At 42.3% G+C, this 27,942-nt stretch overlaps 1 protein-coding gene across 3 annotated transcripts; it reads left to right on the top strand.

The window, feature by feature from the left end:
- The first annotated feature begins 15 nt into the window (after window positions 1-15).
- LOC136433422 (endoribonuclease Dicer-like) lies at window positions 16-27,942 on the top strand. 3 transcript variants are annotated; one of them, XM_066425618.1, is made up of 21 exons: window positions 16-195; window positions 10,040-10,220; window positions 10,749-10,911; window positions 13,118-13,508; window positions 13,887-13,998; window positions 14,147-14,349; window positions 14,742-15,180; window positions 15,400-15,765; window positions 16,110-16,261; window positions 16,432-16,649; window positions 16,981-17,120; window positions 17,244-17,423; window positions 17,890-18,103; window positions 18,306-18,465; window positions 18,779-19,052; window positions 19,344-20,801; window positions 21,430-21,753; window positions 22,063-22,371; window positions 22,635-22,803; window positions 23,129-23,204; window positions 23,732-27,942. In XM_066425618.1, the coding sequence occupies exons 2-21, from the start codon at window positions 10,065-10,067 to the stop codon at window positions 23,880-23,882; spliced, it is 5,655 nt and encodes a 1,884-aa protein (XP_066281715.1). In that variant the 5' UTR covers window positions 16-195; window positions 10,040-10,064; the 3' UTR covers window positions 23,883-27,942. The 3 variants fall into 3 exon arrangements, with proteins under 3 accessions (XP_066281715.1, XP_066281717.1, XP_066281716.1); XM_066425620.1 differs by lacking the exon at window positions 16-195 and adding an exon at window positions 833-901; XM_066425619.1 differs by lacking the exon at window positions 16-195 and adding an exon at window positions 1,599-1,704.

Here is a 27,942-nt window from a genome sequence, read left to right as displayed (position 1 = left end):
AAACGCCCACCACCTCCAGCAAGCCTGAAGCAAGGTACAGAAGTTGAGTTAGTGGCTTGAGGTTTAGCCGGCGGAGCGGCTGAGGTGTGTTCGGGTCAGAATGATGGGCTGACTTTGTCCCGTCCCGTCGGCACGAAACTGTCTACCTCATTCTGCAAACCATGGTGCCACCGCCATCTATAACGCCTAGAATCGGTAAGCAGTGTGGTGACGGTGTGGTGGGTGGAGAGGCAGAGATGTTTGTATTGCCCGGTATCACCGACGTGCATGTGTGTAATGTATGGCGCTCTGTCTAGACACCTTCCAGACATCACAAAACACCAACACACACGCACACAATCACATGGCTCCCTCGTAAACTCCCACAGTAACAAGAATAATTCAGGATGGCAAGTACAAACGACCTCGTAAATATCTACACTCTGATTTATGATGCTTGTCGTAATGATTGCTGGCAATGCATTCTGTCAGATCATAGAGGCTGACTTGAGGTTTTGTTGTTGTTTTGGTGAATGTGACCGTGGGTACATATGAAAGTGGTGGGAGTAGAGGTCAGGGTTACATTGTAAGATTTGACCAGAAATGGAAAACTTGTATTTGCTGACCGATCAGACATTGCGGTCTGTAGTAGAAAGCAGTTAAAAACGAAGTAGGTCAAACTTAAAGATATTGTTGCCAACATCAACAGTTGGGAGAGAAATTATTAGATGTAAACATTAACGGTATTTGATTTTACTCCAAAATTTTGAAAACTGGTGACGTCATAGGCAAACTTGAGGTTCCTGGCAGTTGCCCACTGTGTTCATCATCTTCATGTCTTTTCTCAAATGAGGAGGATCATTTCCATTCTGGCAGAGAGAAGGCAGGCTGAGTTCAGGTTTAAAGTCATCTTACAATACAGGTATAGTATTATTTGGGTTTGTGAGGCGGCAGTTGGGGAGGCTGCCAGAGGGGTATGTAAGGGAGAACGGTTATTTCACATTTCAACTGGCTTGTCTTGCATGTTGTTATACCTGTTATACCCGGAAAAATCGATTAAAAACCTGTGACAAGGGGACAGTTTTGTTCACAGCAGACATAAACGTGAAAGTTTACTGCTTCACAGACAGTTTGTAAACTTTCCAAGGGATTGGAGGCTGCTTGTTCTGATCGAGAATCATGATTTTTGAATGCTGGTTTAGATACTTGCGTGGATTGACGGCTATAGCGGATTCAGCCCTGTCAGGGACTGTCCAAGTGCAAGTTTAACATGGTACTTTGCAGGGAGCCTGTTTGGTGCCCTAATGCATGTCTTTCCCCTGACCTCTTACATTGTTTTGCACAGTTGTCTGGTGAAGCCATTTAGTGTAGGTAATACATGAGGATGGCCTCCCCCTGCAACCTTCCAGCGGGGTCAGTGGTAAAATGCCTCGTATGTCCAGCAAGCCTCGCTCAGAAATTCTTAGACAAAAGGTGGAAATCTTTTCAGTTGCGGTAGAGTATTGCCCACGTTAATGGGTGTAGCTTTGAGTAAACAGATCCATGTGAAAGGCAACTGGGTCCCCATAGCAAATGAGGTCACGTCCACCCTGCTTGTAGCCGACCCTGTGCCTGGTAAAGATCAACTGATATTGAAATTCCCCATTCATGGACGTTGTTTGGTGCGGGTGGAAGCCATTTTGCTGGTCGGCTACGGGTGATGCAGGAACAGGATTTCCAGCCAAGGTAAAGGGTGCTGTTACATGCGTATGTCATGGAGACGGCCTGGGCTCTCTGAGGTTCACATTTGCAGCTGCAGGAGAGAGCTTGTTTAGCCAGTAGGGGACTTGGTCAGTTGGTGGCATTCTTGCCAGTGGCGGTTTTCTCCTACATGGTGCGCGAAAATTAGTAATTCTAGTCCTGTCTCTACCTGTTTTTCGACTTAAGAAAACAGTTGTATAGTGACACAGGTACAGCATTAGTGCCAAAGTCACGTACGTGCAGCTCGTAATTTTTAAGATGTGTCTTTTGGCTGTCTGGCTTGAGCCGTATCCCAGATAGACATGGCCTGTGATCTGTTCCATGAGTATGACTTCAACTACTCTATAGTTGAAACGGAATCTAAAGACATTGTGTTCAGTTTCATGTCATGTGCTGGCAGACCCTCTCTTCCTGTAGAGTCGCTTTCCATGCCCACTCCGCCTAATCCCAAGGAAGTAGAAGGAGTTGCGCAGCTCATGTTTTGCCAACGCCATATCTACAGCTATCCCATCATGCCATGGTAGGCTTCAGCAGCCATTTTTGGATGAGACTTGTATAGATCTCAAAGGGAGCCGTGCATACAGGAGCGAGATAGTAAAAGGAGCCAGGTTCAAGAGTCTCAACGTAGCCAGACAGCTGTAAACAACAACATTAATCCTCGGTTTCATTACCAACAGTGTACATGACATCAGTATTTGCTGGTGCAGAGCTGACAGGTACTTTTCTGTTGCCATGTGCTATTACTGGGTCTGAGAGGAAGGAGAAAATATCAGCATGTAGGTACTTTGGTCCTCCTTCAATGGCATGTGGTGAATAGAATTTAGTTTGTGGTGATATTGTGGAAAGGAGAGACCTCCTTTGGAAGGCTGTCCCTTCCTCGTAACGTATGTTGTATATTCAACCAATCTGAAGATCTTGTAATATGGAGACATTGACATTGTTCAGTTTTCAGTGAACTGGTTCCAGTTCATCTTGTGGCAAAGGTTTTGGGAAGCGAGATAAAACTTGAAAAGGGTTCTTGTGTGACATGTTTGCAAATTAAGAATGCACACCACGCATCACTAGCTACGTTGGCCAATTATTCCCGTGCTTATAAGAAGTTCTTTGTACCTCTTCTGATGGAGAACATTTTGGTTTCTTTCGGCTGCTGCTTAACGTTACATTGTGATTTGCCTTTAGTATTTTGCAGTAATTTCTGTCTTGTTTAGATATCATGAATGAGCATTGACTTTCTCTAGCAAATACAACATTTCAGTAACCAGCAAAAGTGGTGTATTTGTTACTTCATATTTCTTTAAAGGACTTGGGAATATTGTGAAATACTCTAAAGTGAAATCCAAATTAGTAATTTATGAAGCAAACAAATGTCTGTGCCTCACAAAACATCTGCATCTTAACAGGTTTCTTAGTTATCAAATCTGTCAAAAGATAAAAGTGTGGTCCTTAATTGACAAGTTTGAGAAAAAAGACAAAATGTGATAAAAATCATTTATGCATTTGGACTCTTAGTCTTAACCCCTCTCTGTCCCAACCCATGGATAGACTGGTCGGAAGATAGACATAACTATTAGTGTTTTGTAGGATTAGTGTTACATTATTCTTAGAAGAAAATTTTGAACTTCTAGGTGAATAAGATGACGGTGAATAAGATGAGATTTTGTGTAAGATGTCATATGAATATTATGATTGTCTTGATGGTGCAATGCCATCACTGGTCCAGGAACAATTTCTAAGTCTATTGCAGGATTTAAGATAGTCATTGTTTCTAAGAAAATATTATATTTGAATGAGAAAGTCCAATCATATACACACACATATAGTATTGTATAATACAAAGCATATAACTGTTGACCTCAGTAGTGAGTGTCCACATGCATGTGATAGGTATACAATTATAAAGACCCTGGGTTACTTACTAGTGGGAAAGGAGATTGTTAGCACATATTTGTGGCTGGAACCTGACCACAGAGGGATAAGCCTGTTTAGGCACTAGACTGCATTATGCCACAAGTGGAAATCACCACAGAAGTCTTGTTTTGGACAGCAAGTGCTGGCATTATCATCCTCTTACGGAAACTAGATCATAGAAAGCTAGATTGGGTGTGCTTTGCTTGTGCCAGGGGTAAAATTATTACATTGGTTTTTATATATGTCAAATTACCTTTAGATCTACTATGAAATTGTATAGTTGTTTCAGAAGGACCAGATTTGGCAGCAAGATAGCAAACAAACAATAAGCATACTGGTGGGTGGGTAGGTATGACTACTCAAAGGAACATGGATATTATGATGAAAACTACCAGAAGATCATTGGATTTTTTTTAAATTATGAATTTCCTATTATTGCAGACAGCCTTAGAAAAGCAGGAGGGTCTGCATGCCCTTTTTCGTGAAGCGTTACGAGCGATTTTAATTCACCGTTAATCGTTACCGGCCGCCCTGAATTTACCGTTAAGCGTTATCGGTATATTACTCGTGAAGCGTTACTGGTCGTTTTGATTCCTCGTTAAGCGTTATTTGTCATCCTGAATTCAACGTTAAGCGTTATTAAGTAATTCCTCGTTACGCAGGAAAACGCATTTCAGTGGGTCAAGATTTCAAAATTTTCTCCAGGAAGCACACGGCTCCTGCGAAAATATGTCGGTAGGGCGCCCCCCACAAAATTTCAAACTGAAACACTTCTATTTTTCACTCTACTAGCAAACTTTTCTCCTCAAAATTCAGGAAATTAAGCATTTCGCGGTTCAAGATTTTAAGATTTTCCCCGGGTGCATGCCGGGCCTCCGTCGAAAAATATTGTCAGGAGGGCGTCGACCCCCAAAACTCAAAGCTGAAACTCATCTGTATTTTTTCACAAACAGAGATATCATTACCAGTAATATTTGCCCATCGAAATGCAAGGAATAGCGTTTCAGGGTGTCAAGAATTCTCCCAGGGAGCATGTCGCAGCTAGCTCCGGCGAGGTCTGGAGGGCGTGACGCCTCTCAAAAATCAACCTGAAACTCTTCTGTATTTTTTTTTTTTTTTTCAAATAGAGATGTCATAAAACTTAGCTTACTCTTCAGCAAAATCCCCCCCTCAGAATGCAGGAAATAGCATTTCAGAGGGTCAAGATTTCAAAATTTTCGTCGCGCCTTCGGCACTCGTCATCGTGATCATGAAATTTCCTGTCGCCGCCGAATTTAAAGGGTTCGGAGCAGGCGTGCGAGAATGGCATAGCGTAGTAGGTCTCTTGCCACAAGATAAGGACGACTAGTGGCAAAAAACCGTCGTCTTCAGGGGTATCTCATGTTCTAAAAATGCTGAATTTACCGTTAAGCGTTATCGGCCGGCCTGAATTTACCGTTAAGCGTTATCAGCTGGCCTGAATTTACCGTTAAGCGTTGCCAGGACCCCCCCATGCAGACCCTCAAGCAGGAGCTGTTTGGGTGTGGCATTAAAAAATATGATTCAATTCTTACCATCTAGCAAAAGGAGAAGAGCTGTTCTTGCCATCTACTTCCCCAAATAAATCTTCTACAACATGATTATGATATCCCCACCTGCTGTGTTATGAAAGAGAGATCGGGCATCCAGACTGGGCCTAGTGCACTGGGAATTTCCCTTTCATATATATCTTTGGACCACCCAGTTTCAAAATGAAATGACTTGATCTGAGGTTTAGATTTATCTCTTGGGTTTATCTGTAAAAGTTGTAGACAGACAGTCTCCACATACTCGGGAACTTCATCAATCATTAGGGTAAGACCTTTTTGTACCCAGGGTGGTGTTACAGATATTTTCCAGCCTACGTTTATGCCTGATATTTAGATGTATCCAGGATTATCGGAAAAACAGGAAAGGCCTGACATGTACCGTTTGGTAAAAATGAAGAAAATAATTTAGGAATGGCTGGCATGTATCAGTAAGGGTGACTTGACAGTTTTACTTGAACTCAGATCGACAAATGTTATAGTTTAAAATGTGTAGGGGAGATAAAAGGAACAAGGGATATTGTCTACAGCTATCTACATCGCAGCATTGCAATTGTCTTTTATTTTTACCTCCATGAAAGATGGAGGTACATGTATAGTTTTCGGTGTGTAGGTATGTGTGTGTGTCCATGTGTGTGTGTGAGTGAGTGTGTGTGTCTGTCTTTTTGTCGGTGTGTGTTTCCAGATATTTGTGATCAGCATAACTTAAGAGCCTCTGGTTGGATTGTGATGATTCTTGATGTGGGTAGGTGCTGGGAAGATGAAGGTCAAGGTTGAGTATGTTCCTCCTGGTAGCTTTCCTTGTTTGTATTGTTTCGGGGTATGGGTAAACTCTGTGCACAGAAACTGCACATAGCACATAGAACAATGCACACTAAATGTTGCATTTTGCCTAATTCTCCCAAAATAGATATGACTTAATGAAAAGTATAACTTGTGTTTGCAGATATTTTACTGTGGATATATCATAAATTTTAAAGCATTACCAGGCTTTTCAGATGTTGAGAACTTCTAAGATGTCTAAATGTGTGTTTAGACAACAACTTTACTGTATACATATAGCATTCAGTACGTCTAAGTTATGACTTTTTGTAATTTTCCCGTTGTACCAGATGGGACAAGAGTGCCAGTAAAATGAGTAAGGTAATTATAGAAAGTCTGTAAGTAGTAAAGGTAACTTGATATGAGAGGTTGTATTTTTTTGTAAGGTTCATTATTACCATGTGTGTCATTCTTTGTTCTTTGAGAATATACACCAAAGGAAGAATGACCTTGAACGTACAACAATGACGGTGGCAAGGCTGTTTGTCTGCCACCACGCTATAGGTCAAAGGTCATCGCAGGTCACGTGCTGATGTAGGTCTGCCGGCATATTTTCGTATGTTCCTTGACTTCTTGTTCTTACCGCAGGTGTGTATGTCTCACACAACAGGTTTGGGTGAACAGGCTCTATGTTGAGTCAACCGTTTAGGTTGCACTTTGATGTTCATGTTGGTGTGGCGGTGTTATTTTCATACCCGTATTACCTTTGGGCATGAGTGAACGTGATTTGCATTTTTGTGCTGAACGCCAGGCTTACTGTGTCTAAACTTAAGGATCTCCATGAGGTTAGTAACAGTGCCTTTCCTATCCGACACTCTGCTTGTGATAACGTTACTTGCCCCTGACAATATGTATCCACAGGAGTCATAGCTATTACATAAAGAAACGTTTAGGGCAAGGATGTTGTTTAAAAATAGATTGATTGTTACATTTACGTGCCAGCGAATAGTCCAAACCTAGTCAGTTTATGAATTATATCATGGTGTGTTTTTTTCCTCCATTCGTTCTGAAACAAAAGCTCCATTTCGAGTGACTTTTCGGTGTGCAGTGATCTTGTCCACTTTTCTTGCATAATTGTAGGTTGGATATATTGTTGAGTTGAGGTGTGGTTATTGTGCAGGCGCCAGACACAACACCTGTAGGCAAATATGTACATGAGCCGCCTGTCTGGGTTGTAGCTTCGTTAAGATATGGTTACTTGCAAGTGTGATTGCAAAGCCATTATGCATATGCATTTCACATTATCAAGTTGCCAACTAACAGAACAAGTGGAGTGTCTTAAACTTGGATATAATTATATTTATATTTATCATCTGTATGGATAGTCTTTCCAGTATGTTTGTACACAGTCCATACACAGCCCGGTCTGTGTTAAAAATTCTCTTTTCTAAATTTACAATGCTTGGTTAGCCCAAGGAGGTTAGCCAGACTGCAGCCTGTTTCTGTAGCCTATCTCAGTCACATGCTTTATCAAGCTGACAAACATAGACGTGTGTATATGCCAACATTTTACGGTTCCCATTTTCATTTTTACTGTCAGGTTAGTAGCGTAAATCATGAAAATAAAAAATGTAAAATAAAAATGTCATCTGCATCCGTTTGGCAACTTATAACTGCTATTAAGTGACTTTGAGTTACAACCTCATCTCATACACATGCATATGAACTGATATTCATTTTCTGTGTTAGTCTCAAAGATATTCTGAAAAGAAGTAATATTACAGCTGTAAATACATAGTAAGTTGCCACCCGATACACCTTGGGGGCATCGTCTAAGAGTGAGACACATATTCACCTGACCTGTCTGGATAGGAGGCTGGCTGTTGCCTGTTGATGTGAGTCGCTTCATTACATGGCATTTGGGTGTGTCATATTCGGTTGCATGTCTGTATAGTAGACATGCTTATCAGTTATCTGGCATTGATAACAGGAGCAATAGTGGTGATGTGCCGGGTAAGGTGATGTGAGATAAAGGTCAGACAATTTGGCATGAAGAAGAATCCTAGGTAGAAAAGACCTTGTATGCAGGTACGGGTGGGTATAGATTATACTCTGCTGTGTGTATCTGCTCCAGCTGCAGACGTTTGTCTAGCAGTGTGAGCAGGTAGGGGGCTGGCCATGATCAGCTTGTCCAGGTAACCTGATACAGAGATGATTGCAGAAATTGCAGAATTTCCTGTTGATTTTACACTTGGATAGTTTGTACTGACTGTAAAATAGGGTGCTTGTACTATATATATTGAACTGTTTTCTTTTTCTTGATCAACATCGTGTCAACCTGTTCCTCATACATTTGAAAACAGATTCTTGATTTCAGTAATAATATTTTTTTCTTCTTTTTTTTTTGGTGGCAGGTATACCACAATTATTGTGCTATCAACAACTTAGTAATACTCTTTACTTTGTAACCACAAACAATTACTCTCTGTTCTTACTTGAATGTAGAAGCAATGTGAAATCTTATGTCTCTTTCTTGACTTTTCTTTTTGCCTTGAAGGCAAACAGATACCAGACTAGTATTGAATAGGTCCTAAATTAGATTATTGAGGCCTAATGAGGTGGGCTGGTCAGCTGTCACAATTGGCAGACAAGACAGATGACCCCTCATTTGTAGCTGACAGCTGTAACCTGCTGGTCATGGTCAGTATGTAGGAGGTTGCTGGTCAAATGTTCTGCTGATGAGGCTCAGATTCACATATACACCAACCAGTGAAGACAGCTGCAAGGCAAGAAAACATGAAAAGGATCAAAGAACAGAAAAGAGAAGAAAGGAGACATGAAAACCTGCCACTTAAAACCTAAGTGGTCCTATATAATGTCCTTGAAAGAACAAAATAGGAGAGGCCATGGGGAGGGGACTTTGAAAGTTGGTTCATTGGTCTCCAGAACCAAATGTGAAATATGTAGTTATTCAAGCCAATTCAGAACAAATACAATATGTGATTCATCAAATTGTAAAGCCTTTTTCCTCTCACAATATGTATTTCTTGTGATCGACTGGCCTTTTTTACCCATGTTCAATATTTTGGATCTGAAGAATATTTTTTCTTTAGCTGTGCTGTTTCTGTTCTTCCCTCTATTCTGCCTACAAAGAATGTTCCAGAGAAATCTTTCACAATCCTTGTGATTGGCAAGTAGAACCTATGGGAATTTGGTAAACCTGAGGGTATGTGTTGCTAGTCTTAGCATGCTTAAGACAGAACAGGCTTTTGCTTGAATAGTGTCTGAGGACACAACCTGAATTCATTTCAATGAATACGATGTGCAAAAATTGATGGAAATTAATGGGAATCTACCCAATATCTGTCTGGTGTCTGGCTATGAGGCTAAAACCGTTAGTTTACTGTCATTCTGCGGCCCTAACAACAGTCAGTGTGCCCCAGGGCAGCGCCATGCCCACCACACTGTGCCCCTAAAATGTCACTGGGCCAGTGTTAATCTCTGCCATGACAGGAGGATGCCAGACTTGACAATGCAGACCATTTATTTTGCAGATGGGCTGTCCTGGAAGTTGATCTATAGTAGATAGCATGTACTGTCTGACAGTCAACCAGCCGTTAACATAGGTCTAGACAAAAGTTCCAGCTTTTGGCCTTTCAGGGCCTCCTATTGATTAACTGCGCTGAAAATATGACTGATACCTGGGTTATAATATGTTCATATCTTTTTATGAACATGAGCATGGTGTTGATGCTTGGGAATGATTATTGTCCTACCTTGCATATCAGCTTTTGTGGACAGTGTCAGATTGTTTCTTTGATCAGAATTATATCATGGTGATCAACTAATTTGGTCATTGGTTTGCTGTGTGTTAATTTTTTCTAATACAATTTTAATAGTCCTATAAGCCAGAAATACCACTCAGTCGATGGTTGTTTAGGCTTACAAAATTGTCATGTCAACACCCAGACATCAAATTGGAATGTTACTGCATATCAAATCTATATCAGTTGTGTATACCTAACAGACCAAGTACCAGGGAGTTACCAACATTGATGTTACCCCTTTCTTCCCTTTCCTTCCAGACTAGACAAGGTAAGCCTGTAAACCATGTCAGATAATCTGACAGAAGGAGGAGGAGGGGACGGGACGGGCCTCCCTGCCTCCATGGCCCCTACCCCAGCCCAACGCACCACCCAGCAGCGGACATGTCACCTGCAGAGGGAACCTCAGCACCTGTCCATCTTCACACCAAGGCTCTACCAGGTCAGGAGGGCAAGAATGCATCAGTGGTTATTCTTTTAGATATTATGATATGTAAGGCTGAGGTTTATCCAATGAAAACAAACCACATGTAGGCAAGTGAGTCAGAAAAAATAATAAAAGTTTGATTCTGACCATTTCAGATAAAAGATGTGTAGGATAATTGTCTGTTTTAGCTCTTTATTTCATTTTTCTTTGACCATCCCAAACTGCACTGGTGCATTTGCAACACTTTAAGATCTGCTGTGCTCCTCTAGAAAGGGCATTCTACATCTGTTTCCTGATTGAATTTCCTTCATAGATTTTCAGTAAGATGAAACCAGGATTGAAGTCTTTGGGCCAGAATTGTACTAGAGGCTGAGACAAGGAAATCTCCTGGAGACTGATACCGGATACTAATGACCCTACTTAGGATGATGGAAGGTTGCGAGGTATCCTTGTAAAATGATGAGTGTCCTGTTGTAAGTCATCTACCTAAAAATGAGGGGCGACTTTCCTCAATCTGTTCTGCATCCCGATCTGTGTCCTCAGATGGAGCTGTTAGATGCAGCCCTGGAAAAGAACACCATTGTGTGTCTGGGGACAGGCTCGGGGAAGACATTTGTGGCTGTCATGTTGATCAAAGAGCTCAGCAGCCAGACCAGGGCAGCCCTTAGTGATGGTGGGAAGAGGACATTCTTCCTAGTCAACAATGGTGAGTAGGACAGTCAAATAATTCATATTTAGCACCATTTGATACTATTATAGCTTGAATATCTATCTTTTGGACAATGAAATACAATTTGGCTTTGGCATGTTTTCTATAGTCCTGCATACATTGTGCAGAGACCAACTTCACTCTGTCAATTAAAAGCCTATACTATTTACATTTACTATCTATAGTTGCCTGATAATGATATATTTCATACTGGATCTACCTTTTAACTTTTAAAAACAGAAATCTAGCTATTTGGTGTATTGTATTTGATATATTTGGTAGAAAATTTGTTTCAGTAGCTTGTAAGCAAAATATAATTTCATTCTCTCCCCCTGTGAACGATTTCCTATTTCCAACATCTTACTTGGGACAGTAACAGATGTGATAAGATAAAAATGGTTGGTTATGGAGGGCAACTGTAGCGTAAATCAGATAAGACCATCCCTTCCTTGCAAATGTATGCCAGAGTTTAGAACTATTTGGACTATGCTGCTGGTACCTTTGCTACGGTATATCAGAATACTAATACTTCCACATTGCCTGGACTTCTATCAGCAGTTTACCTTTACCTGTGAGATTTCACCTACGCAGAGGTGATATGTCACACTCTTCGTTATTGCTGTCTTGACCCCGACCGCCACTGACAAGACAACTCAGTCAACTGTCTTGCCAGCCATTGGAGATAATGGGTCCATAAGTCAACTTGGAGGCTGTGAAGACAGAACCATTAGTTAGGCAATTACCTGACAATTCCAGGCAACCATGATGTTTGTGGAGAAAGAGAGCAGTGATGGGCAGGCAGCTGCTTGTACCCCTTGACTATCTGTTTGTATATGGAGGCATGTATTTTACTGCCATTGCTTCTTTCACTGTTGAGAAATACCAGTATATGGACACATTACTGTATGGAAAAACTAGGAAAAGATTTTGCCATTTTTCTACAAGCAGTTATAATATTTGGTAGACTTTATTTACTCCAATCACCATGCACCATGTGTAGATTATAGCCCCATTAGGACTACCGGTATTTACCTAAGTGCATGAAGTTTGGCCAATATATTATGACAAGCAGGCATGCTTACTTTAGATGAAGGGTGATATACATGTGTACAGGTTTGTACAATTCTTATACTTTGTAACCATAGTTGGAATTACCGTAGACTTAAGATGGCATTAACCCCAGTCTGTTTTGTCAAAGACAGGTTAATCAAGTTTAGTTGCATTCAGTTTGCTAAAACTTTACATTGCAATTATGCAACTCATTATTCCAGATTGGTTCTGGTACACCGGTATTGTATGGGCACTCATTATGAGATGACAGTGTTGACCATGACCCTACAAACCCTATTTTACTGACAATTTGAACACGCTGAAGCGATCCATTTTGCAAAAGAAAAAGTTCGAAATCATCACACAGAAATTGTATCAACTCCAGTGGAGGTGGAAACAAGATTAACTGCTTTAGGCAAGCACAGACTTCCATAAATGGTACCTATTTTTGTGGAGTGATTGCAGTCTGTTGTTGGTAGGCCTGAGGAATCGACTCAATTATGAAGTAGAAGATGGCTACCTGAAGACAGTATGTCATGTAGCTTTAACAGGGCAATTGGGAAACACCCCAGCATATGATAACTGCTTAGAAAGGTATAATAATCAGCAAGGACCAGCTGGGGAAATGATTAGGGTGACATACCCTAATCCCATTCAAATTGGATAAGCGTCGGTGTAAGTGCCTCATCTAAGTGGAAATTGGACGGCAATAAGCAACAGTAATGGGCTTATTTGACATCATTTTACTGGGTAATTTTGTGGTGCTGTCCAAGGTTTTGTACATCATCATTTTTCATAACTCCTATGAATTTTGGTGGATTTAATGCCATGTCTAGTTGTTGCTGGATGTGAACATGTATTTTCCCTACACTGTCTGCAGGAGAAGTGCTTTGCTCTTTGCTTTGACATAGAGCAAAACTTCAAAAACAACGTTAATACCTACAATTTAGAGTCATATGCACTAGTATTCAGTTCACTTGTTGAATATATCCCATTTGGATCAAGCAAGAGTGCAAAACCCTGGAGAAGACCCAGAGCTATCAGTATTTTAAAGCCTCATTGGTGTACCAATGACAATTTGATACACAAGAACTGTACATTTACCACAGAGAACATTATATATTGATATTATTATTATTGTGTCGAACTCCAGTTCCTCTGGTGTCGCAACAGGCTGCCGTCATCACCACCCATACCAACCTGAGTATCGGGGAGTATGTGGGTGCCATGGGTGTGGACCTCTGGACACGGGACCACTGGCAACAGGAGTTTGATACCCATCATGTGCTGGTCATGACCGCCCAGATCTTCCTAGACATCCTGCAGCATGGCTTCCTACCTCTGTCCAAAGTCAACCTGCTTATCATAGATGAGTGCCATCATGCTGTGGGCCACCACCCTTACAGGGAGATCATGAAGACCTTTGACACATGCCAGGTGCAGGACTACCCGAGGGTCCTGGGGCTGACAGCCTCCATCCTGCAGGGGAAGTGTGCACCTGACAGTCTGTTCCAGCGGGTCAGAACCCTGGAGGTCACCCTGCGGTGAGAGCAAACTGTCTTGATCTAGCATTGTATCATCCCCAAAATTTGTGGTTTATCTCTTTTTGGGCTGCACATTTTCTACTGCATTGTATTTGGATAAGATTGTAGACCTTGACAACCAGAAACTTAAAATCATGATAAGTCATTTGTCTTATCCTTGAGGAGCATGTTGCTTGATAAAGGCACCCTGTGCTCCTTCACCAAAGAAAGAGCAGGTGTAGCAGGGATGGTTAGAATCCAAGCCCTATTTGCAAACAAATTATTGTTATTTCTGGTCACACCAAACATGTAGCACTAATGAGCTTCATGGGCCTTATCACCAGTATTGTTTCTAACCATATAATTCAAACCTTATTGTCTTTGCCTTGTTACCCTCAGGAGCTCTGCAGAGACAGCCACAGATCTGGTGGGAGTGGACAGGTATACTACCCAGCCCAATGAAGTCGTCATCGAATCTGGTCCTGCCCAGAATGAGCCCGGCCTTAGTCAGGTTTGTTTTTCTTTCCGATATGATATTTATTTGGTTTCATCATGAATATTGAGAACAATCTGACGTTATCTTGTCTTAACAGAAAATCTTTTCTGAATGTTACATCCAAATGTTGATTGTATGCTCTTCCCCGTTTCTTCAACAACAGGCACTGCAGACTCTTGTAGATGATGCCCTGGCTTTTATCTCCAGCTGTAAAGTGCGTGTGCGTGTGGAGGAGGGGGAGCGTGACCCCTGCCAGGTGCCAAAGCAGGCGATACAGGAGTGCAGAGCTATCCTGGAGGTGCTGGGCACCTGGGCCACCCGCAGAGCTGCCATCCTCATCAACCGGGAGCTGGAGAAACTCATCAAGTAGATGTTTTCAAATTAATTGTGCATGAGGGGGAAAACATCTCAGAAGTACTGATCAGAATTGACCTGCACATTTTATCACACACCAACAAAGAACTTATACCATTATAGCCATGTAGCTGTTAAGGGACAAAGGAGAATCATTGTTTACATGTGTCTCAGGAGTAGTCGATTGTATGTGCATGATTTACCACATTTTCACAGTCCTGTTTAGTGTAGTAATTTTGTAATTATTCTAATGGAAAGGCTGGCAAAGTTTTAGCGGTCCAAAATATAACTGACCAGTCTATAAGTGAAGATGTTGCCTTCCCTTCAGTAAGATCTGACAAACAGCCTAGAACTTGAGGTTTTGGAAACCTTCTCTGACATCTTGGTTTTTGACCTTTCCTCAGGCATGAGTGGAGCGAGCAGCACCAGCTGTTCCTGCGCTGGGTACACACAGTCATGCATCATGTACACCTGCTGTGTGATGAGGCATTCAAAGACACGGAGGACGTCGATGTTCAGTTTGTCACTCCCAAAGTCCGGCGTCTGCTGGAGGTGCTGCGGGAATGTAAGCCCAACGAAGTGCAATCAGATGTCCAGAACAACGGCCGGGGAGCCCCAGAAGCATCCAGGAATGGGCCCCGGGGCTACAAGGGGATGAACAATGCCCGTAATGGACCTCAGAACTCAAAGAGTGTGAGCAATATGAATAGCAAGAATCACTATCACAGTTCCCGTCGACGGGACAACCTCGATAATCAGGACCCAAATACCTCATTCCAGTTGTGTGGGATTGTGTTTGTGGAGCGAAGATACACTGCTGTGGTGCTGAACAAGCTCTTACAGGTGAATTGATGTCATTTATACAGATGTATGTTAAGTTACATCCTTAACAAGATATGTTAGACACTATACATGTATTGTTGTTGAATCTTTCCACTCCTGGCTACATATGAAACCACATACTTCGAAGCTTAAGTATACTCTTTGATGATACCCAATATTACATGATTTATGCTTGTTCAGAAGTAACTTTCATCCTCTGCTTATTTTCTGCAATGACAGGAGTTTGCCAAGAGTGACCCTGACCTGGCCTACATCTCCAGCAGCTGCATCACCGGCCACGGGCTCAGCTCGCGGGGGATGCGCAGCAGGGAGACGGAGATGGCCTTCCGCCGACAGGAGGAGATCCTGCGACGCTTCCGCTTGCACGAGAACAACCTGCTGATCGGAACCAGTGTGGTGGAGGAGGGCGTGGATGTGCCCAAGTGTAACCTGGTGGTGAGATTCGACCTGCCCAAGGATTACCGGTCCTACGTTCAGTCAAAGGGCCGTGCACGAGCACAGGGGTCCCACTACGTGATGCTGGTGCAACAACATGAGCTGGACAGCTTCAAGGAAGACCTGGTGCAGTTTAAAGGAATAGAGAAGGTGCAAATTTTTGAATACTTTACATTGCATACCTCTTTTTTCCCAAAGGAAAATTTTTATACCATGTTTTTCCCCCTCCTGTGAATTCTACTTAGATTATGATAGTCTACTACACCACATCTACTACACCTATAGCTAGAACCTATGCCATTGAAAAAAATTGTAGAAGAAATGTTGAAAAAGATCTCTAAATGGACATCTTGCAATGTGATATTGAACAAACATGGAGAAAGGCAAATAACTTTAAATAAGAAATACTTTTGAAAGTTCATTGTATCTCATAAATTCTTAGCCATTGTATTATCACAAAGTAGTAATCATTTCTATAATGGCATCCTTGACAGATCCTGCGGCAGAAGTGGGCAGAGAACGAGGTGCCTAAGGAGGAGGAGATCTGGGAGCATCTGTGTGATGACATGGTCCCACCCTACATGCCACGCCAGGTCGATGGAGGTCCCAGGGTCACTATGACATCAGCCATCGGGCTGGTCAACAGGTGAGTTAGCTCCTTACTCTGATGTCTGATGAAGCTTGAAGACTCCACATTGCAACAGAAAAGAATTTCAGTTTTTCTCAAGAAATCTGTTTCCTCTACTTTACATAATGATGTTGCAGAAACTTTGTTTGGTTCTTCTCCCAGACTAAAACTATGAAATTTCCAAACAGATACTGCTCCAAGCTCCCCAGTGATGTGTTCACCCACCTCACCCCAAAGTCTCGGGTCGACAGCACGAGTGGCGCTGATGGTACCAAGTACATGGCAACGCTCTACCTCCCCATCAACTCTTCCCTTCGAGACCCCATCCAGGGTCCTGCTATGCCAACTCGCCGACTGGCTGAGAAGGCTGTGGCTCTGAAGGCCTGTCAGTTACTGCACCAGGCTGGTAAGATTCTACAGATATCATGACTACCAATGCAGACAGCATTGACCGTGCTAAAGTAATCACTGGTCAAAAAAAAAATTAATTTTTTCCGGCATTCGCTGTCACAGAAAATATGGTCCACCTGAAAGAGTGATAAATTAGTTATGACGTCTTATAGGTTCGTAAGATTCCAGTTCCTGCAGGTCTGCTTGTCTGCATTTATAGTACCTTTAGTCGTTAACAATGATATACTGTAAGTCCTTCACATTTGCTTGGATGCTAGCCATGACTAGGGTTTTTAATGAATTTATATTCATGATTGCGTAACATGCTTTTGTCTTGAATGATACAGGTGAGCTGGATGATAACCTCCTTCCTGTGGGGAAAGAGGTGATCCACTATGAGGAGGAGGAGGAGGAGTTTGAGGTGGAGGACAGTGATGGACACGCCAGACCTGGGACAACCAAGCGCCACCAAATCTACAAGAAACAGGTACCATTCCTTACAAGTTACAGCTCTCTGTTGGACGGGACAAAATGCCAATAAACTTTAATTTTATTTTCATTTTTTGGAAGGGTAAGTTCACAGTGTTTTTAAACTGCCTGTTCTTCCCAGATCCCCAAGGCCTTCCAACAGAGCCTGCCAGTTCCAGCAGCATCCTGCTACCTCTACATCATCGACATGGTTCTGACAGAACCCCTGCCTGAAGAGTTGAACATCCGTGGGCGCAAACTTCACCCACCAGAGTCCACCACTCGCTGTTTTGGCCTCCTCACCTCCAAGCACGTCCCTCAGGTTGGCTGTACTCGCAGTCTGCTATTAGTGTAGTACATGTACATGTGTTTATCATTATCAACTTTGAACAAGGCAAGCTTGTGATGGGATGGGAACAGGTATGGACAGGGCTGTCCCCAACTTTAAGTTTTTTTCTGTCCCACTCATTGTTTGGGAGCCCATGTTGTAAATTTCTGTTGCTTAAACTGTAATTTTAAGCTTACTAAAATACATTTTCATCAATTTCATGTTATGATGTTCAGATTCTCTGGATGAATTTTTTTTCGTCCCCAAAAGCATATTTTCGTCCCAGGACAGAGGGACAGGTCTTGGAAACAGTCCTGGGTATGGTTGTTTAAATTCATGTGCATTGACTCTTTTTGACTGCTGCTTGTTAATGGCATGACCAATGTATATGTACCTAGAAACATGCAATTCTAAGATCATTGTTTTTCACCATCCTCTGTGATGTGCTTGTTCCAAACAGATCCCTTGCTTCCCTGTGTACACCCGATCTGGTGAGGTCTCCATCTCCCTCCGGCTCTGTGCCAGCGGGATCAACGTGGACCAGAACCAGCTGCGCCTCGTCCAGAACTTCCACGGCTATGTCTTCTCCCACGTGCTGCGACTCGAGAAGAAACCACTCTACTACGTCCCAACAGACCTGCAGTCCTGGTACTTTGTTGTACCCTTGAACAAAGGTAACATGTCAGATTATTGTCCCCGGCTGTTGGTGGTCCATCCTTTCAAGGTCACATATCTTAAAACTTATCCGTTACATTGTACATGTTGGGGACTGCCTTTGTGTTCCCTGTTCTAAAGTGTAGCTAAGATAAGTTTTAGTAAACAGCATTGTAACCCTCCTTTTTTTAAACACACTAAACTTATTTTTTAATCTTCAAGGCCTTCTGGCTGACAATGCTGACCAGCTGTTCATTGACTTCAATTTTCTGGAGCATATCGACCAATCACTGGACGAAGAGAAGCCCAAGTATTCACACGACAATCCATTCAAGTTCCAAGAAGCTGACTTCATAGATGCTGTAGTCACACCCTCCTACAGGTAAGAAATTTCTAGCAGATTGTTCCCCAAAATTCAGTTTTAGAAAGTAACACTGTAAGTGTGGTTTGATGTTTGCAGTTTTCGCAGTAACCTCTTCACTGCAAACTTACAGTCACTGCAAAAACGCTTGTTCTATCTTTTGTAGATGTCCACCACCTTGTTTCAACTGTAAACTAAAAACCAACAACAACACTCCATCTTCTCCCTACCTCGATATTATGACTATGCTGACAAGAGAGTTTTAAGTGTCATGTTTGTAGTGAATTCTTGTTGCTGATGATGATGATGTTGCTGAATGATACCTTGCCCTCAGGAATGCAGATCAACCACAGAGGTTCTACGTTGCTGAGATATGCTACACCCTGAACCCACGAAGTGAGTTCCCATCAGCTGACTATGCTACATTTGACGAGTACTACTTGAAGCGTTACGGGGAGGCCATAACCAACCTGGACCAGCCACTGTTGGATGTGGATCACACGTCGTCGCGCCTGAACCTGCTGACCCCTCGCCACCTCAACCAGAAGGGTAAGGCTCTGCCCACCAGCAGTGCGGAGACCAGGAAAGCCAAACGGGAAAACTTACAGGTTTGCTGAGTTCTCTACTCATACAAATTACAATGTTTACAACAAACAGATTTTGGTGTCTTTGCTGACTCATCCTAGAGCATTACATGTATTTTGCATGAGAGAAAAGAGCTGTATCATTATATGATAGTCAGTCTAATGCTGGCTTTGACCCAAGCCACAGTTCTTGGACTCAGCTTCTTCACTAATGAATGCTGATAATAGACTTAGACTTGCAGTCCGTACATGTATTTCATTTGATATGTTCTTTTAGTTTCCTATGACTCCATTTTACTTTTTTGTTTCATCTAGAGCAAGCAAATCCTGGTCCCTGAGCTGTGTGAAATCCACCCTGTCCCAGCATCTCTATGGCGGAAAGCTGTCTGTCTGCCTAGTGTTCTGTACAGAGTCACCACCTTGCTGATTGCAGAGGAACTGCGTGTGCAGATTGCCCAGGAGGCTGGGATAGGGCAGGCAGTCCTACCAGAGGGGTACATGCACCCACGCTTGGAGTTTCCCCACCTGAAGAAAGGCGAGGAAGTGTTTGAGCCGTGTGAGCCTCCTGCCAGATTAGAAAAGAGCCGTTCGACACTGGAGCAGAAGGAGGAGCCCTGGTTCGAGATTTCTGCGTGGAATCCCGATGACGTGGACGACGATGCGATGGAAGATGACTTTGGGGACAGGTGGGACATATCAGAGGAGGAGTGGCGGGCATTCCAAGACAATGTGATGCTGTTGGATACGCCGCTAGTGCCAGCATTAGACAAGAAAGGACAGGGACAAAATGGTGCCAAAGTGAATCACACAAACAGGCTGGACCTGAATGACCTTGATCTGTCCAAGGCAAGTCTCCTAGATGACGACTTTCCCATCCTCACGGTTCCTGGTGAGGACTTGCCATCAGCTGGCAAAAGACTCTCCAAGACAAGTATGAGCAATGGGCAGATCTTGTCAGAGGAGGGCAGAAAGGGGGAGCCACCAGTGCCCAATGGAAAGGTGAAGCCGGACAGAAGCCTTGCCCCAGGCAACAATGCTACCTCAGGCAATGGTATCAGTGGTGAGGGAATTAGTCCCTTGTCCAACATGCCTGATCTCAATAGCATCCCTGAATCTACCTCATTTCTAGAGCCTATGCTTGACCTGGACCTGGACAGCCACCCTGGGCCCTCCCCCAGCCTCATCCTTCAGGCTCTCACTCTGTCCAATGCTGGAGATTTCTTCAACCTAGAGCGACTTGAAACTATTGGGGATTCCTTCCTGAAGCACGCTATCACTACCTATCTGTACTGCACGTACACCCGTGTGCATGAGGGCAAACTGTCCTACATGCGCAGCCGCCAAGTATCCAACCTCAACCTGTATCGCCTTGGCAAGCGCAAGGGGCTGGCCTCGCGCATGGTTGCCTCAATCTTCGACCCAGCTGTGAACTGGCTGCCTCCTGGCTTCTGTATCCAGAATAACAGGGAGGACAAAGAGGATGCAGTTCCCAACAGCAAGGACTCCTGCCTGGACGTGGAGTCAGGGGGAAATGGCATGACTACCTCAAAGAATCCTATTGCCCAAGTGACTGGCTACAATGTTACCCCTTTGAAGGCATCTGTACTGGTGAATGGAGATGCCATGAAGCGGCTTCTTTCCTATGACTTGCATATGGAGCACTGCATTGCAGACAAGAGCATTGCTGACTGTGTGGAGGCACTGCTCGGCTGTTACCTCACTACATGTGGGCCACGAGCTGCACAGCTCTTCCTGTGTTGGCTTGGAGTCAAGGTAATTTTTAGCCAAATTTGCCACCAAATTTTTTACAGATTTCATGCCAGATTGATAAGCTGCTTTTTTGTTAGAAAAAGAAATCACTGAATTAAGTCTTGATATTCCTTTAAAAAGTACTACCGTAAAATCGCTATTTACGTACGCACTTTTTAAACTTTTGAAGTCGCAAGCAGGTACTCCAGGCCAAAGCCAAAGTCGGGATGCGTACGTTAGGAGGGGTTCTTCCTCAGAAAAATCGCATATCAGCTTGAGAGTACGGTACATCTTCATGCAAATGAAGTGTGGAATGCTACCACACAATCAATCAGTAATAAAGAATAGATAATACATTTTTTTATATTTAAATTGTTTGAAATTTTCTACCCAGAAAAATTTTCTCAGTAACCCTTTAAGTCAGTAAACATCATCGGAAGGATGATCATGTCAACCTCTAACTATCCACCAAAATGCTGGAGAGGGGGTGCGTATGTTAGGAGGGTTTTTGCCCTGAATGTTTCAACTCACTGAGTCAGGCCCACAATCGTCCCCAAATCGGGGGTGCGTACGTTAGGAGGGGTGCGTACGTAAATAGGAATTTTACGGTACTTATATTTGTCTACATTAAGTCTCATTTCTGCTATTTTAGGTTTTGCCCAAATCCAATGCTGACCCTACGGAAGATTTGGACCAGTTTGACTTTACCGAGCCTGATGCTGACCCCTTTGATGACCTGTCTGGGTTAGATTCATCCTACGACGACTGGGACCAGAACCCCAGTACTGTGTGTGACCTTGATACCTTCATGAAGGTCAGCTGTGCAGAGGAGTATGGCTACATCGCACCACCAAGGCCACCACTTTTCCACCACGTAGCCCATGCCCAGGACAAGTTATCCTACATGCTGTCTGGGTACCAACAGTTTGAAGAAACTGTCCAGTACCGCTTCAATGACAAGGCCTACATGCTGCAGGTGTGTACATTTACATTTACATTTATCTTTTGTCTTCCCTACATCTGGAAAAAAGGGCATGCTTACAGTGGCTGGAATGTTATAAATAAAATCAAAGCTCATACTCAAATCTTTTCTTAAACCTAAAGTTAGGTGCCCCAAAGTTTAATGTCCTTGGCATATGTGGTTCATTGTAAAAACCCAGTCGTCTTTGGGCAGTAGGCTCCTGATAGTAGTCTGACTCTCACATGATGTTTACAACATGGATCTTTATATGTACATAAAGCCGTAAATTCTTAATCTTATCACTGACAATTTCCTGTACTACAGGCTTTTACCCACCCTTCCTACCACTACAACACCATCACTGACTGCTACCAGAGACTGGAGTTCCTGGGTGATGCTGTCCTTGACTACCTCATCACAAACCACCTCTTCAAGGACCCCCAACAGCACTCTCCAGGAGCACTTACCGATCTCCGTTCTGCACTAGTCAACAACACCATCTTCGCATCTCTAGCTGTCAAGTACGACTATCACAAGTACCTGAAGTTTGTCTCTCCAGAGCTGTTCAACATCATCAGCAACTTTGTGCAGTTTCAGCAGGAGCAGGGTGAGGAGCAGGGCATGGACTCTCAGGTAATCATGGAGCTGGGTTTCCAAACACCTAGTGGACTTTGATTTGAGCACTGTCAAAGTCTTGATATCATTCACATTGTTAAAGGTTGTAAATTATGCCTACAGATGTATCTGTATTACTACCATCATATCATTGAGAGAGAAAAAAAACAGGCTGTATCTGATTAAAGTTTTGTCATCCAAGGTGGTTCTGGTAAACTCGTCTATGAAACAATATTGCTAAGGAGCAGCAACTTCATGTCATTGTATGATCTGTTTCCCAGCTGAAGACATACATCAACGATGAAGGGGAGGAAGAGAGTGAGGACATTGAGGTGCCGAAGGCTTTAGGAGACGTGTTTGAGTCTGTGGCAGGGGCGATTTACCTGGACAGTGGCATGTCCCTGGAGACAGTCTGGAGGGTGTATTATAGGATGATGAAACCTCTCATAGGTAATTTGATAGTTTTTGATGGTGACCAGGATGTACATGTACTACACACAGGTGTTTTGTTTACTCAACCACAATCAATAAAGGTTTTGGTATTTTGAATAGATAAGGAAAAAGCATATAGTTAAGGAACAAACTATAAAATATGCAATAAATAGATATATGTATGTACTGGTATGTATATATTGCCCTCAACTGTATAAAGATTACTTGCCACACAGTAGCATCTGACATAGAAACAATTTAATAGGAATGATTGGAAGACTGTGGAATTCTTAGTTTGACAAGATCATGTTTTAAACATTGTTTGCTTGACCCTTGTTTACAGACAAGTTCTCTGCCAAGGTGCCCCGCTCCCCTGTACGTGAGTTGCTGGAGATGGAGCCTGAGACAGCCAAGTTCAGGTGTGGTCACTCAATATATCACTTGTTATCATGATATCTTCAAAGTCAATCTACTCATCCCTCATGTGTTCACTTAATATATCACTTGTTATGATTTCTTCAAAGTCAATCTCTTCATCCCTCATGTGTTCACTCAATATATCACTTGTTATCATGATATCTTCAGTCAATCTATTCATCCCTCATGCGTTCACTTAATATATCACTTGTTATCATGTTATCTTCAAAGTCAATCCATTCATCCCTCATGTGTTCACTTGATATATCACTTGTTATCCTGATATCTTCAAAGTCAATCTATTCATCCCTCATGCGTTCACTTAATATATCACTTGTTATCACGATATCTTCAAAGTCAATCTATTCATCCCTCATTGTTTCACTCAGTGTATCACTTGTTATCATGATATCTTCAAAGTCAATCTCTTCATTCCTCATTTGTTAAGAGTTTGCTCATAGCCATCACAGATGTGAATGCCTGAGTTGTTCGCAGTGACATAACATTACTTCTTTTGTTCCCATGACAGTCCATCTGAGAGGACGTACGATGGAAAAGTGAGGGTGACAGTCACAGTCATAGGCAAGGGGCAGTTCAAGGGTGTCGGCCGCAACTACCGCATTGCCAAGTCAGCCGCAGCACGGAAGGCTTTACGAGCACTCAAAGGAGCCAAGATCTAATTGGATGTGGAGTTTCCTGCATCCCTTTGTAGAGTACGCTATCGCACCATCACCTGTTACAGTCTAGCATTGGGTATGTAGACTGCGAGGCTGGTAGCTTAGCCACAATAAACATAACATCACCAGGGACATCAGCAACAGAAAGGAGAGAACCATGCATCTAAAAAGTCCTTACTTTTAGTACACCTGTACAATAAATCAGATCCACCGGTGTAGGTGTGCTGGTCTAGGTAGGGGTGTGATGTTCCCCACAAACAAATTGTGTTAAATCTTGGGCCAGTCTGTGAAGTGAGCACTCTATAGTGTGGTTATGGCCCATCATTTGATAGCAACCGTCATGATGGTTGTATGGTTGAATATTAGGACAGCACCTCCACTGAATGTCACACATTTCCTTCAATGTTACAGTGACAAGTGTGGGAACGTGATGTAGCGTGAGGTTATCAGTAAATACAATATAGATGTTACCAAGACTTACTGGATGGATGTTTGAGAACTACCTCTGAAGACTGAAGGCTAACAGGCAGCAATCTTGTGGCTGGCTGGAGTAGATTTGTGTGGCCCTTGTCCCCATGCAATGGGAGACTCATACAATGAGATAATATTACCTACAAGACATGAAATTGGCAACCTCTGGTGTGATTGCTGCTACTTTGTCTCATATACCTCATCATGGTTAATGGTGTTAACTTTTACGTTGCATGGAGACCATGCGTCATTGCAGTGTTGAAGCGCCCAGGTTGGGACTTGCAGAAAGGAAGGGGGATTCAGGGCACATTGGCATTCCAGAGTTTGTTGGAGGACCTGTTGCCTGATGTGTTTAACGTTCAGTTCCACTTCAAATGAGACAGTTGTTTGGAATGCCAGGCTAGTCGTTGGGTTGTCTTATAGCTTGCATGTACTAGAAAGGTGGAGCAGTAGCTTTATCATGAAAGGGAAAAGTGAAGTACATGTAGGCATGTGTAGGATAATGGATGCTGTAAGCTGGAAGATTTGTAGACTCATAGTGCAGCAGTAGGTATAGCAAGCAATCTGTACCTCTACCTCATAAGCGTTTGGCTATCCACTTGTTAAAACGCTGTGTATATATCAGAGTTTTATTGCCTTAAGCTTGCTTGTTCGTTTCTATGCTGCATTTTAGGCTGAGCCTTTCTATCTGATTATAGCAACAAATCTTTGAAAAGGCACATCTTCCTATCATTGTCCAGAAATCATGTGACTGGCAGATGAAAATGAGGAATATATCTAATGATGTTGAAACTTGTCTGTAGGTTACCCGTTGTTCAGAAGTCTTAAAGGCTGAGTGAGAAGTGCACATGTCTCCAAGTTTTCTCTTTTCTCTCAGTACCTTGTTAGCAAGTGATTTAAATGGGGTCTGATGTTGTGGCACTGCTTGTGTCACATGACAAGACACAGGAATATAGTCCACAATCAAACTACTTCTATAAACAGTCATTTGCAGTCTCTGAAAAAAGAACTTGTAGAATAATGGATAACCCAGAGACAAGATTCTAACATATCATGTATAGGTTATCGGAAAGTTTAGAATTATTGCTTATAAACGAAGGGCAAGTTGTGATCATGCTTGGACATTTGATGTCATTTATCACTTCATGTTGCTTCTAGAATTAGAGCTTGTGCTTTTTACAATCACACTGTATTGAATGATTACATCTATCCAGAGTTCCTTTAAGTCTGTACTTGTCAAATGTTGTGTTTTCTTGAGGTGTAGTTGTTTCTTGAAGAAGTTGATATGTTGAAAGTGTTTGTTAGCCTGTCTGGAAGCTGTTTGCTGTTATTTTGTTGCTGTACTTTGTGAGTGGGTTTTAAAGCCAGGTCAGAATGGATAGAGTAAAGTGTTTGGCAAAGCCTTTTAATCATTAAAACATCTGGACTGGCCTGTCCATAGCAAGTTGCTGATGCTAAGAAAGCACTAGAGAAATAATGATGCAGAGCAAAATGGAGAAGGTGAAAGCCCCACTAGCCTTGAGGGTACTAGTACTCCAGCTCAGAGCTTCTGACAGGGTCATGATAGAGTAGTTGCACTGAGCAGTCAATAACCTGGCAGGCCAACCCCCATGTATCTGAAGGAATGGTACTGTTTTCAATCAGTTCATGCAAAATGATATCACCACCAAATCAATGGTTCTTAGATTTTTGTGGATAGAAGTTCGCCAGACAGAAGGAAAACAAAATCTTCTACAATCCCAAACCACCAAAACTTGTCTTTTGTAACTTTTTGCAGAACCATGAGAACCAAGGAATTACATAAAGGGGTTGAGTTAAAGAAGGATGCCCTGCAAAAGCTTACTGATTTGGGCTCCAAAGCAGACATACATTGGGTTGATAACGTGCCAGTGCAACTAGTAAGTTTGCTATGTGGAAGCTTATCTTTTAGTCTTTTTAGTAGTAAAAGCATTGGTAATATTATCTGTTCCATAGGATATGTTACTGTTCGCTAGCATAAACTAAATGCTTTTGATTTAACCAGCTTGCTTTTTTTTAAAACTTTGAGTGTTTAACACTAAATGTCAATTTGCCTTCACTGAAACTTTGCTACCTCCGGGTGACTCCTGTTGATAGTGTGTGTGAGGATTTTAATGTCGCTAAGAAGAGCTGTATTTTGGACTTTGAAAAGACATTGCAGCAAGATGTAATGTGTGGCTGCCAAGCAAGATAATGATTATTGGTAAGGCAGGCAGAAAACTGTAAAATGGAAACTGTGCAGTTTGCAGCCAAGAAAAATGAAACATGAGACGGACTTATTATTGCTTTGTGAAAAAGAGTTTATCATGTTGTGAATCTGTCAGTAAAACTGTGAAGGGAAGTGCAGGCACATTTTAGGGATTTAATAGTCAAATATATCACCATGATGGAACAGAAATATGTCAACATCTCATGAAATGTCATGTTTAGATGTATCAAATATTCTGTACTGGGGCATACTGGCATGTCTACTCCCTGCTCTTTGCTTGCATGCCCCTTTAGATTTATATTGACAAGATTGAAAGTATGAAACAAGGTATTGTCAAATGATGTTGCATAGATAGGAATGTAAAAACAAAGGATCAACTCTGAATACCTCATGAACTGTGTGTGTGGTGCCACACAGAGAATTGTCATACAGCATGTGTTGCTGTCTGCAACCATTTTTTGGTGCTATGAATTGTATGTTGGGCTACTCTTTCCTGGGTATCCCCAAAAGTAGCCACATGCTGCATTGGCATGATGTGTGTCTGATTGTCATGGATATATGAAGAGCCGAAGCTGAAGTTGAGTGAAATTTTGTACACTTCATATTGACTCGGAAATTTTAAAAGGGCAACAATGTCTCATCATGTCAAGTTTACACTTAATGTAAGAAACACTGCCTCCAACTTAGTACTTAACATATGCTCCCTTGTGATCACCAGTTTGCAGAACTGGGTTTCTAGATGACATTAAAATGTAAGACAAAGTGTTGTTACTACAAACATGTACTCCCAATACTTCATCCGAGCCTTGAAATCCGACAGGTTAGTTTGATGAACCGGGTAATGAAATGTTCACCATGGCAGTCTTGATTCTAATATTTTGCTCTCTTACTTCCTCTACACCCTGTGTCAGGGAAGCATGGAATATGTAACCAGCTGTAACCTATTGAATTTGAAAATGTAGTGAAGAACAACAGACAGGGATCCAGGCATTGTTTTGTTTTGTTTTCTGGGTAATGATTGATTGACTACCTTTTCCCATGAAAAAGATCACACTGTTTACCTTGGGGCAGTACATAGCCCTTGGTCAGGCAACTTCAGCTTCACTCTATGTATGTTGAAGGTGGAAGCTCATATCCTTGTGAAGAAAGACAACAACAATCTTCTTTTCCTCAAATGCTTGTAGTGTAAGAGGATTGGAAAAAATTGCTTGCCTTAGTTAAATTAATTAATTGCACTACTGCCACCTTGGCAACTATTGCTTGGCAACTATATATGTAACATACATACATACATGTATACCTCATCTGTTGCTAGACACATAGGGTGCTGGTTGATGTTACCTCATTAAAGGACACTGATGGAAA

This window comes from Branchiostoma lanceolatum, chromosome 4 (assembly GCF_035083965.1).
Source record: "Branchiostoma lanceolatum isolate klBraLanc5 chromosome 4, klBraLanc5.hap2, whole genome shotgun sequence".
Lineage (NCBI taxonomy): Eukaryota > Metazoa > Chordata > Leptocardii > Amphioxiformes > Branchiostomatidae > Branchiostoma > Branchiostoma lanceolatum.
The sequence above is the reverse complement of the archived record's forward strand: the minus strand, read 5'-3'. Positions and strand labels throughout refer to the sequence as shown.